This window comes from Corvus kubaryi, unplaced genomic scaffold (genome assembly GCF_017639235.1).
Source record: "Corvus kubaryi isolate FWS band 111438036 unplaced genomic scaffold, C.kubaryi_AGA036_p1.0 37397, whole genome shotgun sequence".
Taxonomy (NCBI): domain Eukaryota; kingdom Metazoa; phylum Chordata; class Aves; order Passeriformes; family Corvidae; genus Corvus; species Corvus kubaryi.
The window spans coordinates 12393006-12409525 of NW_024581136.1; the positions used below are offsets into that span (position 1 = coordinate 12393006).

Here is a 16520-nt window from a genome sequence, read left to right on the forward strand (position 1 = left end):
ATCCGTGGATTTATTGCTCAAGAAAGCCTGGGCAGAGAGCAGAGTGCTCGGTTCACGAGTGACCCCAGGTGCTCCCCATACTCACCATTGTCCCAGGTCCAATGCTCAGCGCTGCCCATGGCACCCTGGGACAGGACACTGCCTTGCCTCGCACTACAGCACCGTGGTCAGGGCAGGATTTCCTGCCAGCACTGCACATCCTCTTCTCCCTGCATCTGTCTGTGCCCCAAGCCCATCTGTGCCCAGCAGGCACAGGGTGTTGTGCCAAGGAGGTGCCATCAGCCCAGCCCTGCGGCCTTTGTGCAAACTGCTCGGCAGATACATGCTGAACCCCTCCACACACCCTGCTAGGGCTGATCCCTGTCCAAAGTCCCTCCCCGGATCTGCTGGATTTACAGACACTGCCAGCAGCGTTGGGCTGTCAGATCTCACCATGTGGCTCCTGGCATCCCTCACTCTCTGCCTCTGGGCAGGGCTCAGCGCTGCTGTCATCCCAGGTGGGGACAAGGATGGGGACGGGTGCCTGGCTGGCTGCAGCGGGTGTCCGGGGAAGCAGGGTGTCAGCCTGGCTGGCCACAAGGCGGGCTTGGGGAGGGGAGCTGGGGCTGCCCAGCTGAGCAAGGATTAATGGGTATGAGTTACCCCTGCTCTTCTGGGGTTTTTGAACCGGTTTTCCCCCAGGTTTTTGCTTGCTTCTGTGCTGGGGGCTCATCTGGGAGAAGTGCCTGTATCCTCTATCACCACCCCCTACCATGGATTTGGCCCCATCCCACTCGCCAGATAACATCCCATCATGTCTGGTTTGGCTGCCCCCCTTGTTCCCTGCCCCAGGACCCTGGGGCCAGGCAGTGGGTGCAAGCCTGCATGGTCTCCGCCCACCCCATACAGTCCCCTGAACCACTTGGTCCATGTGAGAGGAGGCCCCAGCATGGGAGTGCCCAGGGAATGAGTACCCCTGGGATGTGGGTACCCTGCAGGGGTGCCTCAGGGATGCCAGTGCTGGTGAGCTGGGACTGATGGGTATTTCCAATGTCCCAGCGGAGGAGGAGATTCCATCCTTCTGGAACAAGCAGGCAGCTGCAGCCATCGAAGCCTCCTTCAAACTCCAGCCCAGGATACGCACAGCCAAAAATCTCATCCTTTTCCTTGGGGATGGTGAGTCTGGCACCCCTGGCACCACTGGCACCCCTGGCAGGCAGGCTGACACGGCCAGTGCCCTGCTGAGTGGGATGTGTGGAGGGCACCTGATCCAGAGGGTGACCAGGACCCTCTCTCTGCCCAGGATTCGGGATCCCCACCATCACAGCCACACGCATCCTAAAGGGGCAGCAGCAGGGGAAGCTGGGCCCTGAGACCCCTCTTGCCCTGGATGCTTTTCCCTACGTGGCTCTCTCCAAGGTAAATTCCTGCATGCTGGACAGGGGCCATGGTGATCCCAGGCATGGGGGCATGGTTATCTTGGGCATGGGGCTGCTGGCACCCCAGGGCTGCACATATGCTGTGCATGGGGTCCCTCCCCATCCCATGCGTGTCCATGGGAGAGCGAATGAGCGTGGCAGGGGGTGCTGGGGGGACACCCACTAGGGACCCCTGCCCTGAGCCCCTCTGTCCTTGGCAGACCTACAATGTGGACAGGCAGGTCCCCGACAGCGCAGGGACAGCCACCGCCTATCTCTGTGGGGTGAAGGGCAACTACCAGACCGTGGGGTTGAGCGCGGCTGCCCGCCACTCGCAGTGCAACACCACAGCTGGCAACGAGGTGTTCTCAGTGCTGCAGCGAGCCCGCAATGCTGGTAACGGGGGATGCAGGGCTGGGGAGACCCTGTGGGGACAAGGGGTGTCACACTGGGGGCTTTCCCCCCATGAGCATCCCATAGCTTGATGGTGGGGATCCTGTGTTGCCCTCAGTGGGGCCTGATGAGCGGGGTTTGGCAGGGAAGGCGGTGGGCATCGTGACCTCGACGCGGGTGCAGCATGCGTCGCCCTCAGGGAACTACGCGCACGTGGTGAACCGGGACTGGTACGCGGATGCCAGCATGCCCCAGGACGCGCGGCTGCAGGGCTGCAAGGACATCGCCTGGCAGCTGGTCCACAACATCGACATCAACGTGAGCGCCCGCACATGGGAGGAGGGGAGCGGGGACAGACACCTCTCAGGGCACCCCCACTAACACCTCATCCGCCTCATCACCCCCAGGTGATCCTGGGTGGTGGTCGGAAATACATGACCCCTGTGGGGACGCCGGACCCTGAGTACCCCACCAACAGCCAGCAGAATGGGATACGCGAGGATGGGAAAAACCTCATCGACATGTGGCTGGAGGCACGGCCAGTGAGTGACGCAGCGGGGATGGTCCTCTGCCCACTGCCCCTGGCACAGGGCCAGGCACCCACTAACCCCTGAGGGATTCGCCCACAGGGTGCCCACTATGTCTGGAACAGGACAGAGATGCTGGCTGCTGCCGCCAACTCCAGCGTGAATTATTTGATGGGTAACAAATGACTCCTGTGCCTGGACCCAAGAGGCACTGGGACACTCAGGCACTGATGCTGTCCCCAACATGTGCCCTCACAGGTCTCTTTGAACCTGGAGACATGAAGTACGACCTGGTGCGTAACACCACCCTGGACCCATCACTCACAGAGATGATGGAGGCAGCCATCTCCATCCTGAGCAGGAATCCCAAAGGCTTCTACCTCTTTGTGGAAGGTAAGTTGGGGCCCGTGCCCCTGGGGCCACTGAGAGGGGGGTGTAGGGTGGGGCTGGGAGTTGGGGGTGCTGCCGTCGGTCCCCAGCCCACTGTGGGTGCCCATCTGCAGGTGGCAGAATCGACCACGGCCACCACGACGGTGCAGCCCATAAGGCACTGACGGAGGCGGTGGAGTTCGACCGGGCCATCGAGCGGGCGGGTGCCCTGACAGACGAGGCTGAGACCCTCACCGTCATCACCGCTGACCACTCGCACGTCTTCTCCTTTGGTGGCTACACCCTGCGTGGCTCCTCCATTTTCGGTGGGGCTCTGCCCTGTGCTGCATACTGCCAGCCCTGTGGCACCCTGACTGCAGCCAGAGGAGTGATACGGGTGTTTGTTGGCTGATCCTCCTCTTCCATCGACCCCTCCCCAGGTCTGGCCCCCAAGACAGCCACTGACGGGAAGAACTACACATCCATCCTCTATGGGAATGGGCCAGGATACCCAGGCTCTGACCGGCCCAACGTGGACCTAGACAAAGCCAGTGAGGGCACAGAGACCGTGGCCGGGTGGTGGGGTGGGGCTGGGGGCCATCACTGCCCCCCTTAACCCCCTTCTCTCCCCTCCCCAGTGCAGTTCGAGTACATGCAACAGGCAGCTGTGCCCCTCACCTCGGAGACCCACGGCGGTGAGGACGTGGCCATCCTGGCCAAGGGCCCCATGGCCCACCTCTTCCACGGGGTGCAGGAGCAGACCTACGTGGCCCATGTCATGGCCTACGCCGCCTGCATCGAGCCCTACACCAACTGCCGCCAGCGGGACTCTGCCCCTGGTATCCGCGCCACCCCCCTGGCCCTGCTCCTGCCCGTCCTCCTTCTGCCCCTCTTCCACTGACCCCATGTCCCTAGGGCACCCCACGGGGCAGACTCATGTTCCCCTTCCTGCCCACTGTGTGGCACCTGCGGGCAGATGGCAGCTTTCTGAAGCATCCCTGGTCTGGATGCAGCAGCCATGGGGACACCAAATCCCGGGCAGCGGGGTGTTAAATACAGTGTTAAATAAACACGGGGTGTGACACTGGTGGCACAGGAGTGTTCGTGTTCGTGGAAGGGGGGTGCCTGTGCCATATGGGCAGGGCTGGGGGTGCTGCTCACTGCTCCCATCCCCTGGCCATGGCCCCTGGCAACCGCCTGGCATATCCAGTGCTTTATTGACCAGAAACAGCAGCGAAAAATACAGCAGTGTCCGTGTGCCCGAGCTCACCGGCGGGCTGGCACAGCCCGGCCCCGGCTCTGCCGCTGTGCCCCACCCCGGCAGGGCTGGTGCATGGACAGGATGGGGCTGGCGTGGGGAATGCCGGGGCGGGCACCGGGCAGGGGAGGCTTCTGGCACGGGGCAGCCCCATGGTGACTCGAGTCCTCCCCCTGCTTTGACTGACGCTAGGATGGATGTGGTAGGGCTGGGTGAAGGGTTTGGGGTGAGTGGACAGAAAAAGGGGTACAGGGGTGCCTGGGTGTGCCCTCGTTCCTCCATGGGGAGTGAGGAGCCCCCAGTGTGCAGGGCAGTGGGTAGGAGGGGGATGGGCAGGAGGCAGCTGCCCAACCCAAGTGTCTCTCTGCTGCCTCCACCCCTATGGCAGGTGCCTGCCTTTGGGGTGGCCCCCTGTCACACCCGAGGGTGCCCCCTTTACCTGGAGAATAGGAAGGGGAGATGGGAAGTTGGGGGGTGGGCACAGGGTGTCACTCAGGTGGGGGTGGAGATGGAGGGTCCCAGCCTGCTGGAGGGGGATCAGCCTCACCACACTGAACACTTGTGCACCGGGTTCATGGGCGAGTTCTTGGGGCAGTGGAAAACCCGTCCAAACTCCTCAAACTGTGAGACACTGCCCAGGACCCTGCCAGGAGGGGCGGGGCATGTCAGAGCTGGGCACCCCCTGACTCCCCACTGCTGCCTTGCACCCCGCTCAGGGCACATGCTCACCGCGGCACCACCCTGTCCCCCGCCCCAGGGATATCACCCAAAAGCTGCTGGCACCAGCACTCAGAAGAGTGCTCATCCCACTTTGCACAGCACTGACACCTGTGGGGAAGGCTGGCACCCACCATGCTCCCAGCCCCCCCCATTTTGGGAGCACCCAGTACCTGTAGTGCTCCGGGGCGTGCTTGTCTGTCAGCACCTGCAGGTAGATGGACTGGGATCGCCGCTTGATGCACCAGTTCTGCAGGGGAGAAAGGTTCCATGGGCAAGCCACATGGGGCACCCTGGGTCCTGGCAACCACCAGGGCATGATGGCCCTTCGGCTGCTAGGGCTTAAGGGCAGTGATGCCCTGGTTGTATTTGTTATTGTAGGGTCTCCCAGGAGCCTGTGTACATGGTATAAGTGGGTTGGGAGAGCATGGAGTCATGTTTGTTATTGTAGGGTCTCCGGGGTTGTAAGCTGCCTGGCTGCAGGGTTTCCTAGGAGTTTGGGATCATGTGTATTTGTTACTGTGGAGCCTCTGGAGGTCATGGGGACACACATATTTATTACTGCAGGGTCCACAGGAGCAATGGGACAGTGTGGGGTGCTCGTTCAGGGCTGAGCTCTGTACCCTGAGCCCAGGACCTGCTGATGCAGCTGAGCCTGGCTCCTGGCCTGGCTCCTGGCCATGGGCCCTGGGTCCCCCGGGGCTCTCTCCCCACCACTTTGGGCCTCTGGCTCCACACAAGGTGACCCTCCTGCCCCAATACCTGTTACATGGGAGGAGGACAGGGGCTCACCTGGGCAAAGGCAATGAAGAAGAGCTGGTCGTGTGTGTATTTCATGTGGTGCAGGGGGTGCTCAGGGCCGTGCTCCCGCACCCACTTCTGGTAGGCCTGGAGAAAAAGGGGTGCCCTCAGCATGGCCTGGGCACTCCCCCAAAACCACCCTGAACCCACCCCCAAGCCCCCAGCAATCAGGATCATGCCCATCCCTTGCTGCAGGGAGCAAGGAGGGGCTGGGGGCTCTCCTGCCCACTCAATGGGGATGGCATAAGCAGCTGCCCCATGGCTGTGACACCGAGAGTGGGGGGACACTTACGTAGTAGGCGAGCTTGAGTCCCCCCATGTCAGCGATGTTCTCCCCCAGGGTGTGTTTGCCATTCACCTGCCGAGAGAGGAGAAATGACAGCATGAACAGAGGTGTCCCCCCCACCCAGGCCTCTCCCCATCCCCACCCTGGCACCGAGGGTGCACCCAGTGCCCTGAGGAATTTCCAAACTAAGGTGTGAAGAATTGTTGGGTGTCAGGGCTGGGCAGGGCAGAGTCAGTTCTCCCGCAGGCAGCCAGCCCTAGCGATGGAGCAGCAGGGACCCCACCGTGGGACAGTTGTGCCCTGCTGGGCATTGCCCAGCAGGTGAGAGGGGTCTCACCCTCTGGTTGTAGACGGTGAAGTTGTCGTAGAGGTTGACAATGCACTGCGCCTTCTTCAGGAACTTGCTGTACGACCGCTCTGTCCACCAGTGCACCAGGTTCCCGTGCCGGTCGTACTGTCCCCCTGCCACGGCAACCGCCACCTCCGATGGTTCCAAGGGACCCAGGCATCCTGCCTAGTTGTCCCACCCCACCCACCTCACATCCTGGCAGGATATGGAGGGGACACCCACCCCAGTCATCGTAGCCGTGGGTCAGCTCGTGCCCGATGATGGTGCCAATCCCACCATAGTTCAGCGACCTGTTAGGTGGGGAGCAGAGGTGAGAGGGGGGAGAGCACGGTGCTGGCAGGGATGGGGATGACCCCAGGGTATGGCACTTTATCCCCTGCCCTGGCAACCCCCAGCCATCCCCCAGCCCCACACTCACTGCGGGAACTCAGGGTCGTAGAGGGTGGGCTGCAGGATGCCAGCAGGGAACACTGGGGACACAGGAGAACATTGGAGTTGGGGGTCACCCTGCCCTGTCCCCACCCACAGCATCACCCAGCACCTAGTGGACCCTGGGCCATGTCCCCATCTCAGATCCTCCCCACTCCCACCCTGGGGGCAGATCGGGGGCAAGCAGTGCTCACCCATCTGGTTCTTGTTGGGCAGGTAGTAGGCGTTCAGTGCCTGGGGAGGCAGCAGCCACCTGCACAGAGAGACAGCAGTGCTGGGCTTCAGAACACCAAGGGACATGGAAGGGCCATCCCTTTTCACAGCTGGGGAACAGGGGGGCACTCCTGGCATCCCTGTGCCCTTCTGCCCCTACACCCTGTGGGGTGCATCCGGGCATGGGGACAGGGGGCACTGGTGGCACCATGCTGGGCCCCTCCATGTTCCCCCAGGGTAAGGGGATACCCACGCAGACTTGTCCACCTCCTGCCGGATCTTCTTCACCGAGAGCCTGATGCTGAAGGCGATGCTGTTGAGGATGTTCTTGAAGTAGGTCTTCTCATCCACCTCAAACTGGGGGCGGGGGGGAAAACAACATCAGGGGAGATGCCAGCCCCAGGAGTGTGGAGGGCAGGCCTGTGGTGTCCTCCCACCCCTGTGAGCCTTGCTGACTGTGGATGTGTCACAAGTGTGTTCTCATGTCCCATGCTGTGTGCCCACAGGCGCAGCTGCTTCTCTGTCAGCTCCATGGGGTCCCTGGGCCATGCCAGCACCCCTAACTCTTGCAGAGGATGGGGCTGAGCTCTGGGGGCTGCGATGTGGGGAAGCAGACACCATCCCAGACCCCAGGGACTGTATGGCACTGCCTGTGTGGGGCACCCTGCCAGTGGTGAGCACAGTGAGCACCAGGAGGGGGCTGGTTTTGGGGTGGCATCTCCAGAGACCCTGATGCAGATGTGGGACATGTCTTCCCCCACCATGTGCCCATGCCCTCACATGCTCCTGGGCTATCCCTTGCCTCATATTCCTTGTCGATGGCCTCTGGCTTCAGGAGGAAATCAGGGTACCCAATCATCACCATCATATACCGGAGCTGTGGGCAAAATGAGTGGTGGGTTCAGGCCCCCACCCCGTGTGCCCCCGGGCTGGTGATGGGGCCAAGCACAGGAGTGCATGCTAGGGGCCACTACCTTGGCCCTGGCTGCTCTCCGTGTCTCCTCATCCATCCAGTCCAGCTCATCCAGGCGCTGGTCAAGGATGTATTTGATGTCCTCCACCAGCTGCTGCACCTATGGCGAGTCACCATGGTGCTGGCACAGCATCCCCACCATCCATCACCGGCCAGACAGCCCTTGGTGGGGGCAGTAGGCACTTTGGCAAGATGATGGGAGATTGTGCTGGCTTCATGCCCATAGGCAGCGTCACCTACCTTGGCTTTGCTGGCAGAGGAGAAGTGCTCCTCAACGAAGAGAGCTCCCAGGGCCATGCCGAAGTGCTTGTTGGCCTGGCTCAGGCAGATCTTACCCGGCTCGAGCTGCTTCTCGTTGCCCTCCATCTCCTTGGAGAGCTCGTGGATGGCATCACGGAAGGGGGTGGAGAGGTGCTCGCTCAGCACCACCACGATGCGCCACAGCATGTAGTTGTGAAGGATCCTGTGACAGGGACAGGATCAGACCCCAGCATGTCCCCAGGCACAGGGGAGGGTGGGAGCATGCGCCAGGATGGGGACACTCCTCCTTGAGGACACCTCTGCTCAGGGACACAGGGGGGCCATGGCCGGGGAGGGCACAGGGACAGTCTGGCACCATGTCTCTCCCTGATGTGTGATGTGTCGGGTGACCTCTAGCATGGGTGGCTCACCAGGTGTCCAGACGCGACCAGGATGCTGTGGGGCTCACAGCAGTGAGGTCCCACAAGATTTCCCAGATTTTCTGTGCCCAGCCCAGCCTTCCCAAGAGGAGGGTGATGATGGGAGGTTCCAGCCACAGCTGTTCCGTGCCCTCTGCCAGGCTGGGGAAGGTTCCAGGGGCACAGGGGGTGCCAGCCCCCCTCACCTGCTGGGTGTCACACGGATGAGGTTGGACACCTTGTGCATGTAGTCGGTGGCCAGCAGCACCACCTCCTCCTCCTCCGAGAAGTTGTCATGGAAGATGCGGTCCAGCAAGCGCTTCCACTTGAGCTGCCAGGGCAGGCACTGTCAGGGGGGCATGGGGACCCCCGCTCCATGCCACCCTAGAAGGGACCCCTCCAGGCTTTCCAGCCTCCCTCCAGAGGATTGTGTTATCCTCAAGTGGACTTAACTGGGACAGGAGGTGGGCATTGAGGGCATGGAGCAGGGGGACAGGGACAAGTGTGGGGCAGAGGCAGATGGGGGATGGGGTGACAGGCTGGCACCAGGGGTACTCACCGTGGGAGTGATGCGCTGCAGCTCGGCCAGGGTCACTTTGTGGTACATACTGCCAACGTCCCTCCGCACGTCGTCGTACTCGGACACCGTGATCTGCACAGGGCGGGCATGGCTGTCACCATCCCACTGCCCACCTTGAGGGTGACACAGGGATAGGGCACTGGGCTGGGGCACAGCTCCGGGGCAAGAGGGCATCTCTGATGTGGGTACTGACCCACATCCTTCCCATTCCCTGCCCCAGGAACTCTCTTCTGCCAGTGGGACCCTGAGGGCTGGTCATAAGGTCCCCAAGGAATTGGGTTACCTGAGGAATGGGCACACAGTTTCCCCCAAGGTCCAGACTGAGGACTTCATATCCAGGTCTTGGATATGAAGTCCACAAGGGCCCTGAGCGGGTTCACAAGGGGTAGATGCGGGACTGAAGTGGTTGTCCTGAGGGCTGGGACTGGGGGTTCTTAGGATGTGAGACTGGGTGCTCTGCCATGAGGTCCTCAAGAGGCTGAGATCCCCAAGTTCCAGGTATGAAGGTCCCCAAGGAGGGATTGGAATGGGATTGCTTAGGAGCAGACATGGAGATCCCCAAAAATCTGTGACTGGGATGTCCAAGGGCTGGACAGGGGCACCCCAAAGTTCATGGCACGCGTCCCCCTCACATTGGCGAGGTGCTGCTCCAGCTGCAGGATCTCCTGGGCTTTCTGCTCCACATGCTCAGCCCCCAGGAGGGTGAGCAGTCGCTCCATGAACAGTCGGTATGCGGCCAAGATCTGTTCAGAGGGAAGGGATGCTCAGTGCCACCCCCCACTGTCCCGTGGCATCCCAGTCCCCGGCACTGCTGGCAGTGGGGTGCCCTCTGTCTGCCAACCATGCTGGGTGCTGGTCCCTCTCCTGGTGTCCCCAAGGCATCGCTGTGCCCTCCTCACCTTCTCGCTTTCCTCATCCTGCCCCAGGTAGAGGGTCCGTTCGGGCAGGGTCAGCCCGTCCTGGTCGATCTGGGGGGAGGAGACGGGGGCAGTGGGTGAGCAGAGGGAGAGGGGCTGTGCTGAGCCAGGCACCCCTCACCTTCCCCACATCGCAGAGTGCCCCTGGTGTCCCCGGAGCCGAAGGGCGGCAGTGGAGTGGAACAGCCCCAGGCATGGGCACGTCGGTGCCTCAGTTTCCTCCTTCCTGCCAGAGGCTGCTGGAGCTGCAATGGGCAGCATGCAACAGGCTGGGAGTGCTGGGCAGAGGGCAGGCCCCTGCTTCATGGCTTGACTGGCACATAGGCTGCCTCATAGCCTGCCCTATGCTGCCAGCACTCTTTGCCCCATCCCTGCTCCCTGGTGTCCCCACTCCTGCCCCATGGCCGGCCCCACTCCTATACTGCAGCCTGCATGGGGAGCTGCATGGACACCCTCGCTCTTCACACGCAGCCCTGCTCTCCTGCAGCCACAGGCACAGCCTCTAACCCATACCCACACCTGAGCACAGCTGCACGTGTGTGTACGCTCACACACTCACACACACACACACAGAGGTAACTCGCCCCTCTGGACACAGCTATGGACGCTCACATCCCCACACACGCACATCCATCCTACCCCGCTCCATGCACACACACACACACAGACACACACACACACACACACACACAGAAACATGAACCCTCTCCTTCTCTCTCTCTGTCCCAGCTCCCCGCGTCCCACATCACCAGCCCCCCTCCACTCACACAGCCTCAGCGCTGCCCGCACACCCATGGGCACCTCCAGCTTTCCTCCCCCATCTCCCTCATCACCCCTGCCCCCTCTGCTTTCCCAGACGGTGCCCTGCAGCCCTCACACACAACCCCAGCCCCCTCACACACCTGTCCACTCACACCCATCGCACACCCACCCCCAGTCACACCCCCGACACCTCAAGCCCTGACCCCCAGCCCTGGCTGTCACACCCATCTCCCCCCCACGCCTACCGTGCCCCACCCCTCGGCTCCCGGTCCCCGCCCAGCCCGCCCACCCTTTCCCTGGGACAGACGCTCCCTCTAGTGTTGCACACGCGCGGCCCGGAGCCGGCACCGCGCCGCCCCGGCCCCGCACACCCACTCGCACTCTGACCCCACAGCCCCACCGTCTCACAGAGAACAGGGCGGCTCGTCCCCACCGCTGTGTCCCCCCCAATGCCCTCGCCATCACCACCACCTCGTCCCCACCACGCCACCACACCATGCACACCTGTGCCCACGCTGTCCCTGCTATGCCCACCTCCGTGCCCATCAGCGAGCCCACCACGGCATCCCCACTGTGCTCCACCATGCCCACCACTGCACCCCAACACCCACCAAGAGGCTTGGCCAGCCACATAAAGCCCACCTGTACTCTGGTGGTACCACAAGGTGAGGGACATGGTCTGGCAGGGGTGGGAAGGACTGAGAAAGCCATGGGCAAATGCCTGGGGGGTTGGTGGGCATCTCCCTGCCTCTGGCTGGGGCTTGCCCCCTGTGTACAGATGGCAGCCACAATGCCAAGGTGAGGGGCTTGGCTGCCAGCACTCTGGAGACCCTGGTGCCCTGCCGGGCTCTTCTCAGCACCCAGGCAGGCGGCACTGCCTCACTTTGTACTGCCCGTGTCCCCGGCCCTGTCCTGGAGGTGCCACCCTCACCCCAGGGTAGCCTGACACAGGGGTCCCACGATGGGAAGACAGGAGGGTCCCCAGGGACAGGAAGGGTCCCCACCCCAGCCGTCTGCTACAGCCAAGCCCACACACTGGAGGCACCCAGCGCCGCTGCAGCGAGAGCAGTGACAGCAGGCAGGTGCCAGCGGCACTGGCGGGTGGCCGGGGCAGGGGGCGGCCGCAGGGGCACGGTGCCCTCACCCGGATGACGTAGCGGGAAGTGTTCCTCTCGTCCAGGCTGACAGTGAGGGAGAAGAGCACGGCAGCACTGTAGACCCCCTGTGTCTTGTAGAGCAGCTCATTGATGTCCCTGCGGTCCGGAGGAGCATCCCAGCCACCGCACTCCCCGATGACCTCCAGCATGGGCCGGGGGCCGAGCCGATCGATCTCAGCCCGGTCCAGGCATGAGCGAAAAAACTCCTTGACCTTCCTCTCTGCCGAGGCACGGGCTCGGCGCCGCACGGGCCGGCTCAGCAGCGCCCGCAGCTTGGCCTCATTCTGCTCGGCGATGGCCCCGATGGTGCCGTACACCAGCTTGTCCTCAGGGATGCCGTGCCGCCGGAGCCAGCCGCCACAGGCGAAGGAGTAGAAGTCCTGGCAAGGGTCGATGGTAGCATCCATGTTGGCGCTTAGGAAGCGGGATGCCCGCAGGAAGGCCTTCTTCTCCTGGCACCCCTCCAGGCAGTAGCTGTCCCCTTCGGCCGCCAGGTACTTGAGGACCAACATGCACGTCAAGATGACGCAGAGCCCCGCAGCAAAGACCAGCCCTGAGAGCAGACAGACCTCCCGGCGGCTCCAGCGCGGCAGCCCCCCACGGCGCTTCTTGACCCCCGCGCCCAGCTGGAGGGCAAAGCTGTTGGGCAGGGTCCCGCTCTGGTACTTGCTCACGTACTTCACCTCCTGAAACTCATCATAGTGTGCTGTCAGCGAGTAGGTCTTCTCCATGGCCGGGGATGGGGCTCCCCGCCAGCACCACAGGTACAGGGGGCTCAGGGCAGGTGGAGTGCAGGCTCAGACACCCCACAGTTCATGCTGGAGCTGTGCCTGCCACGGGGAGGTGGTGATGTCCGGGTGAGTCAGGAAACTCCTGGAAAAGGCAGAGGAGATGGATGAGGGGGGATTTGGGAGGAGCAAAGGCAGGGGGGTTGCTTCTTGTCGTTGAATCCTGTATATCCATCCCCATGGATGCTCCACTGCTGGCACTGGGACTGTCCGTAGTGCCAGGAGCTTGGTGGCACCTCTACCCCATGACTGTCCCATCTGCCAGTTCCTTTGCTGACAGGGCAGGGTCCTGCCTGCAGGAGGCAGGGGTTTCAGTCCCTGGCACGGCTAATGTCACACACCCCCCACACCCACACAGCGCTCCAGTCAGAGCACCCATACTGGGTGGATGTCCGGGGTTTTCCAGTGAACCCATCCTCAGACAGCAGCATGAGAACCCTTCCCAACCAGGGGGAGCACAGGGCTGCCAGTCCCTCTGGGTGGGGTACGGATGGGGTGAGCAGCTTGGGGAAGAGGGGCTTTGGGGAGATTTGTGAGGGGAGGCGTTGGGTTGGGGTGCTGTGGGCTGGGTCAGGTTGCATGGCCCCATGTTGGAGTGTGTGGTGCTGCGCCGTGGCGGGTGGCGTTGCATTGTGCTGTGTGGGGTGGTGGTGCGCCGTGTTGCATTGCATTGTGTCAAATTGTGGCACAGTGCGTGATGTGTGAGCAAAGTTAATTCCAGTCTGGGGGGAGCCCTGGACCCCGTGGACACCTCACAGCATCCCCCCACAATCACCATCGCCATCCCTCCAACCCCTCTCCACTGGCTGGTGCCCGACGGGCAGGGATGTCTGTCAGGGGTGACATGTGGGGAGGAGGGGGTCTGCCCATGGGGAAAGGAGGGTGGGGACAAAGATGGAGTGGAGGGAGGGGGCTTCAAAAGGAGACCCCGCTTCTTGCTTGGTGCAGAAAGGTATCCGGATTTGCAGGTGGAGGAGGACGGGCTGGGGACAAAGAGCTGCTCGGGAGGTGGCCAGTATCCCCACAGCGGGGCTCCCCTAGCCCCCGCGCCCCCGTTCCTTCCGCAACTTGGGCAAAGTTGTGCCCCGGCGCAACAGCCCGACCGTGCCCGTGCCAGGGAGCTGCTGCCGTCGGAAAGTTAGCGGGGACGGCAGCAGGCACGGCAGGGCGGGGGGGGGGTCAGGGGGCTGCCCAGGAAGCTCGGGGGATGCTGCTCAGTACGCTGCCCAAGACGCTCAGGGGATGCTAGGGGGTGCCCCGGGGTTGCTGCCCAGGATTCACGGGGGATGCTGCCCGCGATGCTCGGAGGATGCTGCCCAGGACGTTCGGGAAGGTGCTTGCCGGGATGGTAGGGAAATGCTCGGGAGATGCTAGGGAGATGCTCGCCGGGATGATGCCTGTGGTGCTCGGGGGCATGCTCGAGGGTTGCTCGAGGGGTGTTCGGGAAGTGCTCCCTGGGATGATGCCCGGGATATTCGGGGGATGCTCGCGGAGTGCTCGCCGGCAGGCACGGGGGCTGCTCCCCGGGCTGCTCGCGGGGTGCTCACCGAGGTACTCGGGGAATGCTGAGGGGATGTTCTTCCTTCTGCTGCCCGGGAAGTCCGCGGATGCTCGGGGGTCGCTCGTCGTTTGCTCACCGAGATACTTGGGGGATGCTCCCGGGGTGCTGGGGGGACGCTGCCCGGGATGTTCGGGGGGTCCTTGGGGTGCTCACCGGCTCTCTCGGGGGGTGTCAGGAGGCTGCCGCGGGCTGGCCGGCCCCGCGCCACCCGTCCGGCTGCGCGCCCCGCGCTCCGCTCCGCGCCCCGCGCCGCGGCTGGCGGAGCGGAGGGGCCGGAGGGAGGCGGCGGGGCGGGGAGGGGGTGGTGTCTCCAGCCCGGCTCTCCCGCAGGCCAGGCTCCATTAACGAGATTATTATGCAAATGGAGCAGCCCTGTGCCACCCGCCAGCCTTACCTCATCCCCGCCGGCGGGGAGGTAGGGCAGGGGTGTCCCTGGGCCCCGCCACCCACCCACAGGGCTGGCAGTGCCAGTCCGCCTGGCATTCCCCGTCCGGGCACCCTGCCGAAACCCCCGGCAGACGGCACCCCGGAGGGGCACGGGTGGGCACGGCCGACGGCCTGTGCCAGGAGCATCCAGGCGGCGCGGCATCCCCCTCCCTGCCCGGGCACCCCGGGGAGCCCGGCCCGGCCCGGTCCCGTTCTGCCAGGGTGGGTGCAAGGGGGCAGGGCTGTGGGTGGGCAGGAGACAGAGCCTGGAAGGCGCCGGGTGAGAGGGTGGGCACGGGGGTAGCACGGGGTGGCACGGGGTGGCATGGGGAGGGAGCCGTGCATTCAAACACACAGGCGAAGGTCCGGGAATATTAAACTGCATTGCAGATAAATCCCCAACATAAATATCGTGAGCTTCTCTGCCACGGGGGGGCCCAGCAAGGAGATTTATAGCCCAGCAATTCCCACGGTGGCCCCCTGCAGTGGCTGTGTGCTCTGGCCCCCCGCGACCGTCCTGCCTGTCGTGCTCAGGGGTGCCCTGCTACCCTCACCCTCCCGTGCCACCACGTCCCTGGGCGCTCAGAGAGGGCTCTGGGTCTCCTGGGTGCTGGGGAGGGACAGCACATACTGGGTGCTGTGCTGTGGCATGGGGCCCTGCTTGTCATGGCACAGCTGGCTCAGTGCTGTGGGACCTACTGTCTTGTCCTGTGGGCGCTGTGGACTGGCCCCAGGCACAGCCCTCGATGCCTGGGGCTGCTGAGACTGCGCTTTCCTGTGCTGGGGTGCTGGGCATGGCCCGGGCATGGTGCCTTCTGCAGCAGCAGGACACAGCATCACCTGCACAGGCAGTGGCACACATGTACATCACATGTACACCCACACACACTGACATGCACCACTGCAGACGCACATGCTGCACCTCCACACGTGTTCTCACACTCAAGCATTCACTGCCATCCACACGTACCCTGGCACACTAAACACAAGCTCAGGTGTTGCAGCACAGCTTTCATGGGGCACATATCGAGGCAGAGGGAGTCATGAATCCCACCAGAGAGATACCCCAGGCTTGGGCATCCCAACCAGCCAGGTGTCACCAACCCCAGGGGGATGCAAGGGCACCCAGTCAGGCGTCTTCATGGGTGAGCACAGGGAATCCAACCCTGCTGCTCACGAAGGGGCTGGCTGGAGGATGGGGGCATGGGAGTGGGTGCCACGCACCAGCCTCCCCATGCCTGCACTTACCCAGCCCCAAGACACACTTGGCACCTTGGTTGGAGCATGATGGATGCACATGGGGGGCGGGGGAGGGCCTGGCATTATTAACAGCCCTGGGTATTGCTCCAACAGGGCTGTAAAAATTAAAGGCGTGTGGATATAAAGTAATGGATAAATCTGAGCCGGCCGCAGAGCGCTGCAGCGTCCCGCAGGTGTTTGCATCTCAAAGAGCCAGGGTACAGCAGGTCTGTGATGGGCACCTGTGTGTAAACATGGGGCATCAGGTGGTGCCTGCACCCACTTCCAAGTGCTGACTTTCCCCAAAAAAGTCCGCTGAGTGCCCTGAGAGGATGCACAGGCAGTGCCAACCTGTGGAACTGGTACTGTGAGGCAAGCAGCTGCTGCTGGAGCTGGGATGGAAGAAAAGAGTTCACCCCTTTCTAGACTGGGCTGGGGGACAGGGCACCTGCTTCTAGATGCCCAAGCGCTGCCCAGCCCAGGCGCACCCAACAGCAGGATCCGTGCCATGGGATCACCATGATCCCGAGCAGGCCCCGGGCAGCACCCAGCTCGCCAGCCCCACTCTGCCCTGCCCACCCCGCGGGCCACCCCGCCGGCATCCTCATTTTCCCCAAGATTAGCCGCGGCGCGGGAGCCTCCGCGCATCGCCAGCAGGTGACAAATAAGATTTTTCCACTCTCCCGAGCACCCGGCATGGGTCTGTCATTGAAAATGCA

General features: G+C 63.2%; 2 protein-coding genes across 3 annotated transcripts; one reads left to right on the plus strand and one right to left on the minus strand.

Moving 5' to 3' along the window:
* The first annotated feature begins 322 nt into the window (after positions 1-322).
* On the plus strand, positions 323-3777 carry LOC121670916 (intestinal-type alkaline phosphatase-like). Its single transcript, XM_042041866.1, has 11 exons — positions 323-497; positions 1039-1155; positions 1283-1398; positions 1619-1793; positions 1936-2108; positions 2198-2332; positions 2420-2492; positions 2576-2710; positions 2821-3012; positions 3127-3237; positions 3325-3777. The coding sequence occupies exons 1-11, from the start codon at positions 323-325 to the stop codon at positions 3585-3587; spliced, it is 1665 nt and encodes a 554-aa protein (XP_041897800.1). The 3' UTR covers positions 3588-3777.
* Positions 3775-14372, minus strand: ECEL1 (endothelin converting enzyme like 1). Of its 2 annotated transcripts, none has more exons than XM_042041862.1 (18): positions 14123-14372; positions 11775-12660; positions 9851-9919; positions 9584-9694; positions 8931-9023; positions 8578-8702; positions 7953-8175; positions 7714-7812; positions 7542-7616; positions 6993-7096; positions 6721-6779; positions 6516-6567; positions 6320-6387; positions 6086-6210; positions 5755-5820; positions 5454-5549; positions 4835-4911; positions 3775-4587 (listed from the first exon to the last, which is right to left on the minus strand). In XM_042041862.1, exons 2-18 carry the CDS (start codon positions 12516-12518, stop codon positions 4488-4490), a joined length of 2286 nt encoding a protein of 761 aa, XP_041897796.1. In that variant the 5' UTR covers positions 12519-12660; positions 14123-14372; the 3' UTR covers positions 3775-4487. The 2 variants fall into 2 exon arrangements, with proteins under 2 accessions (XP_041897796.1, XP_041897795.1); XM_042041861.1 differs by having other exon boundaries at positions 8578-8717.
* Positions 14373-16520: the final 2148 nt, after the last annotated feature.

Bases quoted from the DNA above. Each gene is read 5' to 3' on its own strand.
- ECEL1 (XM_042041861.1), bottom strand. From the start codon at position 12,518: ATGGAGAAGACCTACTCGCTGACAGCACACTATGATGAGTTTCAGGAG. The intron at 7,813-7,952 runs GTAGGTGACGCT...GACTCGCCATAG, and splicing joins CCTCTGCCAGCAAAGCCAAG to GTGCAGCAGCTGGTGGAGGA. The intron at 5,821-6,085 runs GTGAGACCCCTC...CTCTCTCGGCAG, and splicing joins TCACCGTCTACAACCAGAGG to GTGAATGGCAAACACACCCT.
- LOC121670916 (XM_042041866.1), top strand. From the start codon at position 323: ATGCTGAACCCCTCCACACACCCTGCTAGGGCTGATCCCTGTCCAAAG. The intron at 1,156-1,282 runs GTGAGTCTGGCA...CTCTCTGCCCAG, and splicing joins CATCCTTTTCCTTGGGGATG to GATTCGGGATCCCCACCATC. The intron at 2,711-2,820 runs GTAAGTTGGGGC...GCCCATCTGCAG, and splicing joins CTTCTACCTCTTTGTGGAAG to GTGGCAGAATCGACCACGGC.